This window comes from Oryctolagus cuniculus, chromosome X (assembly GCF_964237555.1).
Source record: "Oryctolagus cuniculus chromosome X, mOryCun1.1, whole genome shotgun sequence".
Lineage (NCBI taxonomy): Eukaryota > Metazoa > Chordata > Mammalia > Lagomorpha > Leporidae > Oryctolagus > Oryctolagus cuniculus.
The window spans coordinates 34,919,513-34,934,696 of NC_091453.1; the positions used below are offsets into that span (position 1 = coordinate 34,919,513).

The following is a 15,184-nucleotide window of genomic DNA, read 5'->3' on the forward strand; positions in this document are numbered from 1 at the left end:
CGGGAAGAACCAGCAGCAAACCCCGGGAGGGCCGAGCAGACGAAAGAACAGCGCAGGGTCCTGTGTCGTTCCTCCACGAAGACGGGGAGCGACACTATAGACTCTGATTTGAGGTTATTTTGGACAAACCAGATGATTTAGAAACTTGGACATGGGTCATATGACTGTGTCTTGGTTGGTTAGACCATAACTCCGGTGAGTTCTTGACATTTGTTCACCACTCTATCACTACTCCTAGGAATTGGACCCCTTTCCTTCCCTTGAATCAGATCAATCTGATAAAGAAATCAATGACACATTTTTTTTAAAATTTTTTTAATTCACGTTCTTGCCCAGCTTGTTGCATACCCTGAATTTGCACAGTGAGACTGGGAAACATTCACCAGCCTGATGGTAAGGGTGTTCCAGCTGGGTTGGAATGCTGCTTGGGGGGAGGAGGAGTAAGATGGAGAGGAGTCAGACAAGTTGTTAGCTCACAGGTTAGCGAGCAGCCAGTCTAACAGCTGCTTCCTAGCCATGTTACCCACAGCTTCATCCAGTTGACGTTCCTTGGCAAACTTCATGACCTCCTGAAGCAGATCTCCCACACTGTACCCCTTCTCTGCTGCCTTGGCTGAAACCTCGGGAAGCTGTGGAGAGAGCAGAACCAGCTTGAGTCACCAGATGACATTCCAGAGGAAGGACCTGCTAGACAAACTGAACTAACACTCCTCCTCCCCCGGCTCCCCCTTCTCCTTCCCCGCCAACCACTTCCCTTCCCACAATTCTAGGATTCAAGTATGCAGTCAGCTCTGGAGGCAGCTGACACAGCTTTCCTTTTTCCCTTGAACCTTCTCTAATGATGTAGATCAGAAATGCCAAAGGTACTTTTCTCTGAGTTTCAAAATCGAACTTTGAAATCAATTGTGTTCATCGAATACTTCTCAGAAGGTGCTAAGTCAAAGTTTGGGGTTGCCAATCCCCTCCACCTCCCTTAAAGTAGTGTGAGATTGGGGGTAGATAGAATTGCCTGGGTTCAGCTCCTAGATTGACAATCATTTGGCTAAGTGTTTGATTTCTTTGGAATCCATCAATGCAGGAAATGCAGCTGTGGGGTGGTGTGTGTGTGTGTGTGTGTGAGAGAGAGAGAGAGAGAGAGAGAGAGAGCGAGAGAGCATGTGCATGAATGCTGGCCTCTGTGGAATATGAGAAGTGAGGTACCTAGGGCATAAAATGTAAAGAGCTGAGGGGCGAAGCATAGACATGTGGGGGAAGCAGTAAGAGGCTTGTTTTAAACTCTTTCTGGCAGGCCAAAGACAAAATGAGCCCATGACCCTTCCATCACCTCGAGGAGGAGGGAGGAACAGCTCCCCCCTTTTAAACTCTCTCTTCCAGAGTCCTTTGGGGATCTTGTAACAAAACATCACACTGAAAAAAATCATTCCCCAAGGTTACACCAGATAGTGTGTTGAAAGGGGCACTGACAACATGAGCTGGTCTCACTCTCCTGCTCTTGGTAGAGGTGCACAGGTCTTGAGGTGTTCGCTGTCCCCACTTACCTACTGGTTCACCACCTTTCTGTCTCTTTATGAGGTGCAAGTAATTCAATGGAGCACATGGCAAGGAATAGATTTGCAGAGAAATTGCACTGATCTTGGACTCTTAAGTACAATAGGGCTTCCCTGCGTCTGCCCTTTCCAACCCTCCCTTTCCTTGTGCCTTGAGGCCTTGCTTACCTTCTCCAGTTGTCCATCATCATCTCCCATGAAGTAGAGCATGGGCACGTTAAATTGGGAGGCTGCGATCCACTGCAGGACAGCTTGGAGCTGCTTCTGCAAGCTGCTGGTACAGCTCTGATTATTCACGATCACTTCTGGCCCCGGGGAGTCCTGGAAGTTCTGGGACATGGCACCTACGTGACTGCATCGAGAGCTGAAATTGGAATTGTTCGCCAAGGCTGCTTGCTCTTCTAACTCAGCCAGGGCTGTCCCATTATTGCTGTACTTGGCCATGATGAGGCAGAGCTTCATCACCGATTCTACCAGTTGATCTATGAATTGGCGGTTCACTTGCTTCATCCCACTCATAAAGTCCAGTTCTTGATTGTCCAGGCATTGATCTTCCCCTCTCTCAGTTCTCTTGGACATGGCGCTTAGTTTGCTTGTCCTGGTGTCAGAATTCTTGTTGTAACCTTCAAATTCGTCACTGTTGAAGGAGCTTTCACTAAGCAGCTTCTGAATCAGTGATAGAACGATGTTTGACATGTCCAGTTTCTGGGAGTCCATCTGTTGACTATCTTTTGGAGAGGTAGATGGTCCAGGACCTCCACGAGATTCCAGATGTTTCATCGAAAGCGATTTGGTACTTTGGCCATTTCCACACTTTTCATACTGGGCACTCTGACTCATATAGCCCATGGTGGAACTGGGACCATCTTCTTCATATGAGTCTCTGCCTTTGGCTTGCTGGGTCAGATGGTACTGGATCAGCATAAGGGCAGATACAATCAGGTCCTTGGCCAATGAATCTGTGGAAGGGCTGATCCTTTCTCTTTTATCTTCTTTGCTTGAGCATAGCTTGTTACTCATCTTGCCCTGATTTCCCTGCTTTTGGTTCCACATAGTCAGACTCTCCTTGAGAATATGTTCACCAACTTTCTCAGCACTGGTCAATGAATTGCACTGATCTTTCATTTTGCCTTTATCCTTCCCCTTCATCTCAGCTTTCATGGCTGAGAATTCAAGACTCTGATTCTTAGATTTGAGATCGTGGGATCCAGCTTTCAAAGCTGCGTATGACAAACTCTGAGACTTAGTCTCCTTCTTCTCTCCAAGAAGGGCACTAACTAAGCGCTTCAGCATGGCCTCCATGATATCCGCAGCATTTTGTCTTCCATGGTTGAACAGATTCCTCTTGACAGCTGAGACAAAGTCTGAGTCAGTCATGAGGACCCCAGTTATATTATGCAGATTCTTCATACAGGAATCAATCAAATCAGACACAATTTCCTTGGTGTGCTTTAACAGCACCCTCTTTAGGACCACACAGGCTGGAATTGGCTTTCCGGAACTATGCACTTTCAAGGTTTTCATAACAGAGACCATCATGTCAGATGCCACCTGATTGGCATAAACCATGAGCCCCTTGCTAATGGAATCTGCAAACTCTTTACTATCTCTTGGGCACATCTGTTTTTCTGCACTCTTGTTCTTGTTGGACAACTCACTATACAGAAAGGTTTTCCTGCCACCATCCCTGTACTCCTCCTCCCCATTGCCACGCATTTCTGTTGAGGTCAGTTCCACAGCATCGTGGGCCAATTCAGAAGCAATCTTGCTCACAGCACTACGGGGACTGTTCTTCCCTTTGTCCCCAGAAGGTGGATAGTTTGAATGATGGAAGCATTTGCTTCCACCTTCCAACTTCTCCTTGATTTCCTTACGGGCCATCTGGATTACCAGAGAAGACAGTCGGTTGACATAGTAGGAAAGGTCATCCATAGAACATTCTCCTTCAGGGGAGACAACTGACCTCTGGGTACTTGAAGATTTGGCTTGAGGACTTGAAGGACTTTGGTTATTGTTGGTGTTTTTGGATGCTGCCATTTCTAGATGTACTCTTTGAGGTCCATTTCCCGTATAATCCATGTTTAGGTGATCAGCGTAGACACTGTAGCAGTTCTCAGGGGATAATTTCTGAGGTTCATTTTCTGTGTCTCCTACTTTATGTTTGCAACTTGAGGCTGAAGGGCTCAGTGCATGTTGGAAACCCAAGGCATATTTTTGGAGGTCATTAAGAAGCCAATTAAGGACACTTATGGGATCAGAGGGAGCTTGTTTGAAAAGGCACACAGATCCCTCCGTCTAAAAAAAGAAGAACACCCATCCATAAGGGTCTGGGTAGGCTATTTCTTTCCCTTATTTTATTTAGAAGATATATATTTCAAATTGCATAGATTGGGGATTTGATCTTTTATAATTTGCGTATTACTTCCATGTATATATATACATTCAAGCAGAAGTGGCAGCAACAAGAGCTCACCCTATATACATTTGTACACTTAACAACATAAAAGCATTATTAATATGTTTGTCAATTTCATGTGCATGTGTATTTTTTTGTGCCAATGTGGAGTAGGCATTTTGTCCAGTGGTTAAGACCCCAGTTGGGACACCCATATCCCAGATCAGAGTACCTGGGTTTGAATTCAGGCTCCTGACTCGAGCTTCCTGCTAATGTGCACCCTGGGAGGCAGCAAGTGATTGCTCAAATAATTGGGCCCTTACCATCCACATAAGAGACCTGGATTGAATTCCTGGCTCCAAGCTTTGGCCTGGCTCAGCTCTGGCCATTGTGAGCATCTGGGGTGTGAACCAGCAGATGGGAACTCCTAATGGCTGTCTGGATGTCTTTCTGCCTCTCAAATATTTGTTTTTGCAAAATATGTCACTGTATCTGTTATATGTGTGTATAATATACGTGTATATAACAATGTACGTGTATATATCTCAATATATGCAACAATGTGTCAGTGTGTAATGTTACTCTGTGAAAGACCTGCCAGTGTGTCTACTTCTGTGTCTATGTAAACAAACCTGATTGTAAGCATTTTGTTACACTGTGATGACATCATCACCCATCGTATATGTCTACTGTATTGACTCACATGTGCATGTTAGTGTGTATGTTTTCTGTGTGTGTTACTGTATGCATGCAGATTTATTTATTATGTGCATAAATGTGGTTATGGAGGTTTACATGTGACACATGAGGACATGTCATGACATCTAGCTCAGTGTGCCTTTGTAGCACTTTACATTTCTGTGAGTCCTTGTTGTAGAATAGGTTAGTAAATTTAAGTTTGTTATATCAGTTTTAGGTGTCACATTATGAGTATATCTGTCAGAGTGTTTCTGAATGTTAAGTGAGCAAGAGTCAACAAATAATTAATGTATGTTTATGATATAAATTATGATATATGAATATACATTATAGAATAAGCTCACATATTAGCTATTTTGTAGTGAATGTACATGTGCAATTGGGTACCAATTTATGCTATATCAAAGCTAGGCAATGTGGGTGTCAGTTTTGAACATACTCTGGGCATTTGAGTATATGTGTGAGTATTTGAGTGGGTGTTATTGCATTTGTATCATGTGATTCAAAGCACACAAACCAGTGTGTCAGTGAATATGTGTCACTTGGTATATGTTTGTACATGTGTATGTTAGCATGAATGTACATTAATGTGGATATTTGTGTTTACATGTGACACATGTGGATATGTTACTGCATCTGACTCTATATGCCTTTGTATAGCCTTGCACATGTTTGAGTCTTTGATTAAGAATAGGTCAGTGTATTAAAGTTTGTAACATCAGTTTTGAGTGTCAAAGTATGAGTGTATCAGTCAGAGTGTGTCTATATGTAAATGAGTAAGTGTCAAGAGGTATTCAACATGTTTTTGATGCAAACCATAATTTATGATTGTAAATTAAAGAGTAAATTCACATTTTAGTGTTGGGTAATATCTGTGCATTTTAAAATGTGTATCAATATATGTGTGTCAATGCTTGAAAATGTGTGTGTGTCAGTATTGTCCATACTCTATCATTTGTGTATGTGTGTATCTCAGTGGTTGTGTCATTGCATTGGTATCAGAGTGTGATTCAAGGCATCTAAACCAGTGTGTTAGTGAATACGTGTCACTTTGTGTAAGCTTGTATGAATGTTAGTATGATTGCATATGACCATGTATGTCTTTCCATAGATGTGTATACGTGTGCATTCCAAAACCTGAGTGTGTGTGCCCACTGTGGATTGATCAAGGCTGTGTGTTAGTGTCTGAGTGTATGTTTATAAATTATGTGCATGAACGTGGATATGGGAGTTTATATGTGATGCATATGGACTTGTCAACAAATATAACTTTTTTGTGTGTGCCTTTGTATTGCTTTGCACTTTGTGATTCCTTGTTTTTCAATATCTCAGTTTATTTAAATATATTACATCTGTAATTTGTGTAAAAATATGTGTGTATCTGTCAGATCGTTTCTGAGTATAAATGAGCAAATGTCAACCAGTAATGAATGTTAATGATATAAATCAAAATTTATGAATTAGTGTTTAGAATAAGTTCATGTAGTATGGAATTTGTAATAAATAACTGTGTTGAACTGGGTATCAAACGTGGTATATCAATGCTTGACAATGTGTGTGTCAGTGTTGCACATTCTCTGCCATTACAGTATATATGTGAGAATCTGCGTGGGTATGTCACTGGACTTGTATCAATGTGTCTGTCAACGATTTGTGTCAATGTGTGTGTCAGTGTTGCACATTCTCTGGCATTTCAGTATATGTGTATCTGCATGGCTGTGTCATTGCACTTGAATCAATGTGTGTGTCAGTGATTTGTATCCATGTGTGCGTAATGTTGTGCATTCTCTGGCATTTCAGTGTTTGTGTGAGCATCTGCAAGGGTATGTCATTGCATTTATTGCATTTGTATGAACATGTGTGTCAGTGATTTGTGTCAATGTGTGTGTCACTGATTTATATCATGTATGTGTCAGTGTTGCACATTCTCTGGTATTTCAGAGTATCTGTGATTATCTGTGTGGGTATGTCATTGCACTCATATCAATGTGTGTGTCAGTAATTTGTGTCAATGTGTGTGTCAGTGATTTGTGTCAATGTGTGTCAGTGTTGTACATTCTCTCCATTTCAGTATATGTGTGAATATCTATGTTATGTCATTGCATTTGTATCAATGTGTTGTCAGTGATTTAGGTCAATGTAGTGTGTCAGTATTGAACATTATTGAGTATCTGTGTGGGTATTTCATTGCATTGAATTCAATGTGTGTGTCAGTGATTTGTGTCAATGTGTGTATAGTGTTGTACACTCTGGCATTTCAGTATATGTGTGAGTATCTGTGTGGGTATGTCATTACACTTGTATAATGTGTGTGTCAGTGATTTGTGTCAATGTGTGTGTCAGTGTTGCACACTCTGGCATTTCAGAATATGTATGAGTATCTGTGTGGGTATTTCATTGCACTTGATGAATGTGTGTGTCAGTGATTTGTATCAATGTGTTTGTCAGTGTTGCACACTCTGGCATTTAAATAATGTGTATCTGTGTGGGTGTGTCATTGAACTCTATCAATGTGTGTGTCATTGCACTTGTATGAAAATGTGTGTCAGTGTTGCACATTCTCTGGCATTCAGTATATGTGTGAGTATCTGTGTGGGTATGTCATTGCACTTGTATGAACGTGTGTGTCAGTGATTTGTGTCAATGTGTGTGTCAGTATTGCACATTCTGGCATTCAGTGTATGTGTGAGTATCTGTGTGGATGCATCATTGCATTTGTATGAACATCTGTGCCAGTGATTTGTGTCAATGTGTCAGTGCTGCACATTCTGACATTTCAGTATATACCTGTGTGGGTATGTCATTGCACTTGTATCAACATGTGTGTCAGTGATTTGTATCCATGTGTGTGTCAGTGATTTGTATGAATGTGTGTGCCAATGTTGCACATTATCTGGTATTTCAGTATTTATGTATCTGTTTGGGTATGTCTTTGCACTTTTATCAACATATGTGTCAGTGTTGAACACTCTCTGGAATTCAGTATATGTGTGAATAGCTGCATGGGTATACTTGTATACTTGTATCACTTGTATAACTTGTGTGTCAATGATTTATATCCATCTGTGTGTTGGTGATATGTATCAATGTGTGTCATTGCACTTGTATCAATGTGTGTGTCGGTGATTTGTGTCAATGTGTGTCTTAGTGTTGCACATTCTCTGGCATTTCAGTATATGTGTGAATATCTGTGTGGGTATGTCATTGCACTTGTATATGTGTGTGTCAATGATTTGTGTCAATATGTGTGTCAGTGTTGTACATTCTCTGGCATTTCAGTATTTGTGTGAGTTTCTGCATGGGTATTTCATTGTTTTGTGTCAATGTGTGTGTATTTGTATCATGTGTGTGTCAGCATTGCACATTCTCTGGCATTCAGTATATGTGTAAATATCTGCATGGGTATGTCATTGCACTTGTATCAATGTGTGTGTCAGTGATTTATGTCAATGTGTATGTCAGTCATTTGTTTCAATGTGTGTGTCGGTGTTGTACATTCTCTGGCAATTCAGTATTTGTGTTAGTATCCGTGTGGGTGTTTCATTGCATTTGTCTCAATGTGTGTGTCAGTGATTTGTATCATGTGTGTGTCAGTGTTGCACACTCTCTGGCATTTCAGTGTATGTGTGAGTTTATGTGTGGGTATGTCATTGCACTTGTATCAAAGTGTATGTCAGTGACTTGTATCAATGTGTGTGTCAGTGTATGTGTGAGTATCTGTGTTGTTATGTCATTGCATTTAAATAAATATGTGTGTCAGTGATTTGTGTCAATGTGTGCGTCAATGCTGCACACTCTGGCATTTCAGTATAGACCTGAAATTGTGTGTGGTTACATCATTGCATTTGTATCAATGTGTGTGTGTCAGTGATTTGTGTCAATGTGTGTGTCAGTGTTGCATACTCTGGCATTTCAGTATAGATGTGATGAGTGTCAGTGTCACACATTCTCTAGCATTTCAAAATATGTTTATCTGTGTGGGTATGTCATTGCACTTGTATCAATGTGTGTGTGTCAGTGATTTGTGTCAATGTGTGTGTCAGTGTTGCACATTCTCTGGCCATTCAGTATATGTGTGAGTATCTGTGTGAGTATGTCATTTCACTTGAATCAACATGTGCATTTTTGATTTGTATCAATGTGTGTCTCAATGTCACACATTCTCTAGCATTTCAGAATATGTGTATCTGCATGGGTATGTCATTGCATTTGTATCAATGTGTGTGTCAGTGATTTGTGTCAATGTGTGTGTCAGTGTTGCACCTTCTCTGGCATTCAGTATATGTGTCAGTAGATGTGTGGGTATGTCATTGCACTTGTACCAATGTGTGTGTCAATGATTTGTATCCATATTTGACATGTGTGAGTATTTGCATTAATATGTACTTGTATCAATTTGTGATTTAAGGATACTAATTGGAATGTCAGTGAATACTGAGTTTGTTTTAGTCTGGTGTAAATGTGCATTCCTGTATGTTAGCATGATTTTATATGACCATGCATGTCCTTTTATAGCGTGAATATTTATCAGTATGTGTGCCATAACCTCAGTTTATATGATCACAACGGTTTGATCAGGGTTCTCTATTGGTGTCTGAGTGTACGTTTATGCATTATTATCATGAATGTGGATATGGGTGTTTAAATATTATGTATGTGGACCTGTCCAAACTCACCTGACGTTTTTTGTGTAACTTTGCACATGTGTGAGTCCTTGATTCATAATACACTAGTGAAATGTCGGTTGTTACATCAATTTTTGTGTCAAAGTATGAGTGTATCTGTCTGTGTGTCTCTGAATGTAAATGAGCAAGTGTCAAGTGAGGAAGTGTTACACATACTCAGGCATTTTCATGAGAATGTGAGTTTCTGAGTGGATATGTCATTGCATTTGTATCAAACTATTCAACAAATGTTTATGATGTAAATCATAAAAAGTTATGGATTTATGTTAAATAATTCCCATATTAGTGATTGTGTAATGACTGTGTCAAATTCAGTATCAATTCATTGTATATCAATACTTGACAATGTGTGTGTCAGTATTGCATGTGCTCTGGCATTTGAGTATGTGTGTGAGTATCTGAATAGGTGTGTCAGTTCACTTGTATCATTGCATGACTGAAGGATACAATCAAGAATGTCAATGAATACATGCCACTTGCTGTAAGTTTGTATATGTGTATGTTAAGATGAGTGTGAATGACCATGTATGTCTTTGCATAGGTATGTATGTTATAAGTCTGTGTGCCAAAACCTGAGTCTGTGTGGTCACTGTGATTTTATCAAGGCTGTGTGTTAGTGTGTGAGTGTATACTTATAAATTATGTGCATGGATGTGGATATGGGTGTTTACATGTGACACATGTGGACATGTCACCACATCTGACCCTGTGTGCCTTTGTATAACTTTGGACTTGTGTTAGTCCTTGTTGTAGAATAGGTCAGTGAATTTAAGTTTGAAACATCAGTTTTTGTTTCAAAATAAAAGTGTATCTGTCAGAATATCTCTGTATGTAAATGAGCAAGTGTTAAAATCCCATCAAGGTGGCATGTATCAATGCCATCTCACTAGTCCAAATGATCAATTTCTGTTCACAATTGATCATAATGATAGGACTAAGAGTCAAAGGGATCACATAAACAACACTAGTGTCTGCAAATACTAACTAATAAAATAAAAAATGGAGTGAACGATCCAACATGGGAAGCGAGATACACAGCAGACTCATAGAATGGCAGATGTCCTAAACAGCACTCTGGCCTCAGAATCATCCCTTAAGGCATGTGGATCCGGCTGAAAAGCCCATGAGAGTATTTCAGGCATGGAAAGCCAAGAAACTCTGGGAAAAAAAACCTAAATGAAAGATCTCCGCAAGTGAGATCCCAGTGGAAAGAACAGGTCATCAAAGAAGGAGGTACCTTTCTCTGAAGGGAGGAGAGAACTTCCACTTTGACTATGACCTTGCCCAAATATGATCAGAGTTGGTGAACTCAAAAGGCCTCCATAGTCTTGGCAACTCATGACAAGAGCCTAGGGAGATTACTGCCACCATAAACAAGAGTGTCAGTTTCTTAAGTCAACAAGAGGAGTCACTGTGCACTTACTCCTCATGTAGGATCTCTGTCCTTAATGTGCTGTACATTGTGATTTAATGCTATAACTAGTACTCGAACAGTACTTTACACTTTGTGTTTCTGTGTGGGTGCAAACTGTTGAAAGCTTTATTTAATATATGTGAAATTGATCTTCTGTATATAAAGAGAATTGAAAATAAATCTTGATGTGAATGGAAGGGGAGAGGGAGTGGGAGATGGGAGGGTTGCGGGTGGGAGGGAAGTTATGGGGGGGGGAAGCCATTGTAATCCATAAGCTGTACTTTGGAAATTTATATTCATTAAATAAAAGTTAAAAAAAGTAATCAACATGTTTATGATATAAATTGTAATTAATGAATTTATGTTAAAGGATATATTCACATATTAGTGATTCTGGTTAAAGAGCAAGTTCACATATTAGTGATTATGTATTGATTATGCATTTTTAACTGGGTCTCAATTCATGATATATCAATGCTTGGCATGTGTGTGTGTGTCAGTGTTTCACATACTCTGGCATTTGTGTATATGTGTGAGAATCTGCATGGGTATATCCCTGGACTTGTATGAATATGTGATTGAAGGATATAGACCAGTGTGTCACTTGCTGTAAGATTATATGTGTGTGTATATATATATACACACACACATATATACATATATATGTATATGATTGTGTATGACCATGTATGTCTTTGCATAGGTATATATATTTGTAAGTCTGTGTGCCAAAACCTGAGTCTGTGTGGTCACTGTGGTTTGATCAAGGCTGTGTGTTAGTGTGTGAGTGTATACTTAAAATTATGTGCATGAATATGGATATGTGTGTTTACATGTGACACATGTGACTCTGAATGCCTTTATATAGTTTTTCATATGTTTGAGTTCTTTTTTAAAAATGGGTCAGGGGCTGGTGCTGTGGCATAGGCATAGTAGGTTAAGCCTCTGCCTGCAGCACCGGCATCCCATATGGGCGCTGGTTTGTGTGCTGGCTGCTCCTCCTCTTATCCAGCTCTCTGCTAATGCCCTAGGAAAGTGGTGGAAGATGTCTCAAGCACTTGGGCCCCTGCACCCATGTGGGTGACCAAGAAGAAGCTCCTGGCTCCTGGCTTCAGATCGGCCCAGTTCTGGCCATTGTGGCCATTAGGAGAGTGAATAAGTGGATGGAAGACCTATCTCTCTGTCTCTCCCTCTCACTGTCGTAACTCTGCCTCTCAAATAAAAAAAATAAATTTTAAAAAAGAGAATAAGTCAGTGTAATTAAGTTTGTTATATCAATTTTGTGTGTCAAAATATGAGTGTATCTGTTAGAGTGCCTCTGTATGTAAATGAGCAAGTGTCAATAAGTAATCAACAAATGTTTATAACATAAATCATAATTTATGAATTTATGTTACAGAATAGATTCACATATTAGTGATTTGTAATGACTACATGTTAAAATCAAAGCTAAACAATGTGTGTGTCAGTGTTGCATTTAAGTATGTGTGTGAGTATCTCAGTGGGTGTGTCATTGCATTTGTATCAAAGTATGATTCAATGCATACAAACGAGTGTGTCAGTGAATATATGTCACTTGTATTAGTTTGTATGTGTGTATGTTAGTATGATTGCATATGACCATGTATGTCTTTACATAGATATGTAATTATAAGTGTGTATGCCAAAGCCTGAGTCTGTTGTGGTCACTGTGGTTTGATCAAGGCCATGTGTGTTAGTGTCTGAGTGTATGTCTATGCATTATGGGCATTAATGTAGCTATGGGTGTTTACATGCGACCAGGTGGATATGTCACCACAGCTGACCCTGTATGCTTTGTATAGCTTTGTACATGTGTGAGTTGTTGATTAAGAATAGGCCAGTGTATTTATGTTTGTTACATCAATTTTGTGTGTCAAAGTATGAGTGTATCTGTCATAGTTTCTCTGGTATCAGCATGTTTGTAATAAAATTAATTTATGAATTTATGTTAAAAATAGGTTCACATATTAGTCATTGTGAGTTGTGTGCAGGTTTAACTTGGTATCAATTTATGCTATATCAATTCATGTTATATCAATTCTTTTTTTTTTAAATTTTTTTGACAGAGTTATAGACAGTGAGCAAGAGAGAGACAGAGAGAAAGGTCTTCCTTCCATTGGTTCACTCCCCAAATGGCCGCTATGGCCGGTGCTGCATCAATCTGAAGCCAGGAGCCAGGTACTTCTTCCTGGTCTCCTGCGCAGGTGCGGGCGCCCAAGGACCTGGTCCATCCTCCGCTGCCCTCCCTGGCCACAGCAGAGAGCTGGACTGGAAGAGGAGCAACTGGGACTAGAACCTGGTGCCCATATGGGATGCCAGCAGAGGATTAACCAAGTGAGCCACGGCGCTGGCCCCAATGTTATATCAATTCTTGACAATGTGTGTGTCAGTGTGGCACATGCTCTTGCATTTGCATATGTGTGTATCTGTGTGGGTGGGTCATTGTACTTGCATCAGTGTGTGATTGAAGGATACAAACAAGTGTATCAGGAAATACATGTTACATGCTGTTAGCTTGTATTTGTGCATATTAGCATGAGGGTGTATATCTTTGCATAGGTATATATTTTGTAAGTGTGTATATGCCAAAACATGAATCTGTAGGGTCACTGTATTTTCATCAGGGTTCTGTGTGCTAGTGTATGTTTATGCATTATGTGCATGAATGCAGATAAGGGTGTTTACGTGTGAGGCATGTGGACCTGTCACCACATCAGATTCTTTGGGCTTTTTAATTTCTTTGCACTTGGGTGATTCCTTGAATCAGAATAAATCAGTGTATTTCATTTGTAATATCCTTTTTGTGTGTCAAAATATAAGTGTATCTATGACATTGTCTCTGAGTATAAATGAGCAAATGTCAACTGGTAATCAATATATGTTAAAGATATAAATCAAAATTTATGAATTGATCTGAAAGAATAAGTTCATGTGTTAAGGATTGTGTAATAAATAACTGCATGTTGAACTGGGTATCAATATATGGTATATCAATGCTTGACAATGTGTATGTCAGTGTTGCACATTCTCTGGCATTTAAGTATATGGGCGAGCATCTGTATGGGAACATCATTCCATTCGTATCAGTGTGTATGTCAATGATTCATATCAATTTGTGTGTGTCACTGTTGCACATTCGCTGGCATTTCAGTATATGTGTGAGTATATGTGTGGTATGTCATTGCATTTGTATCAAAGTGTGTCAGTGTAGCACAATCTCTGGCATTTCAGTATATGTATGGGTATCTGTGTGGTTACATCACTGCATTGGTATCAACGTGTGTATAGGTGATTTGTGTCAATGTGTGTCAGTGTTGCACACTCTGGCATTTCAGTACAGATGTGATGAGTGTCAGCAATTTGTATCATTGTGTGTGTCAGTGTCACACATTCTCAAGCATTTCACTGTATGTGTAGTATGTTATTGATTTGTATAAATGTGTTTGTCATTGATTTGTGTCAATGTGTGTCAGTGATACACACTCTTTCATTTTAGTATAGACGTGAATATCTGTGTGGTTACATCATTGCATTTGCATCAATGTGTGTGTCAGTGATTTGTGTTTATGTGTGTGTCAGTACTGCACACTCTGGCATTTCAGTATAGATGTGATGTGATTCACTGATTTGTCTCAGTTTCTGTCAGTGTTGCAAACTCTTTCATTTCGGTAAAGACCTGAATATCTGTGTTGTTATGTCATTGAATTTAAATCAAAATGTGTGTCAGTGATTTGTATCAATGTGTGTAATCAGTGTTGCACACTCTGGCATTTCAGTACACATGTGATGTGTGTCTGTGATTTGTGTCTATGTCTGTGTCAGTGTTGTGTATTCTCTGGATTTCAGTACATGTGTGAGTATCTGCATGGGTGCATCATTGCACTTGTATCATTGTGTGTGTGTCTGTGATTTGTGTCAATGTGTGTATTAGTGATTAGTGTCAATGTGTGTGTCTGTGTTGCAATTCTCTGGCTTTTGGTATATTGTGAGTATCTGCATGGGTGTGTGTCAATGTTACACACACTGACATTTCAGTATATGTGTGACTATAAGTGTGGGTATGTCATTGCACTCATATCAATCTGTGTGTCAGTATTTGTATCGATGTGTGTGTCAATGATTTGTGTCAATGTGTGTGTCAGTGCTGCACACTCTGACATTTCAGTACAGATGTGATGTGTGTCAGTGATTTTTCTCAGTTTCTGTCAGTGTTGCATACTCTTTCATTTCAGTATATGTGTGAGCATATATGTGGGTATGCACTCATATCAAAGTGTATGTCAGTGATTTGTATCAATGTGTGTGTCAGTGTATGTGTGAGTACCTGTGTTGTTATGTCATTGCACTTAAAGTGTGTGTCGGTGATTTGAGTCAATGTGTGTCAGTGCTGCACACTCTGGCATTTCAGTTTAGATGTGATCTG

General features: G+C 39.8%; 1 protein-coding gene across 3 annotated transcripts in view; it reads right to left on the reverse strand.

Moving 5' to 3' along the window:
- Positions 1 to 443: 443 nt before the first annotated feature.
- The window catches only part of AKAP4 (A-kinase anchoring protein 4), a 44,333-nt gene continuing 29,592 nt past the window's right edge, over positions 444 to 15,184 (reverse strand). For all 3 annotated transcript variants that reach the window (XM_070067061.1, XM_070067062.1, XM_070067063.1), the window contains exons 5-6: positions 1,716 to 3,842; positions 444 to 629 (exon numbers count right to left, since the gene is read on the reverse strand). In XM_070067061.1, the coding sequence (XP_069923162.1) occupies positions 474 to 629; positions 1,716 to 3,842 (2,283 nt within the window). In that variant the 3' untranslated portion in view covers positions 444 to 473. The remainder of the gene's footprint in view (positions 630 to 1,715; positions 3,843 to 15,184) is intronic.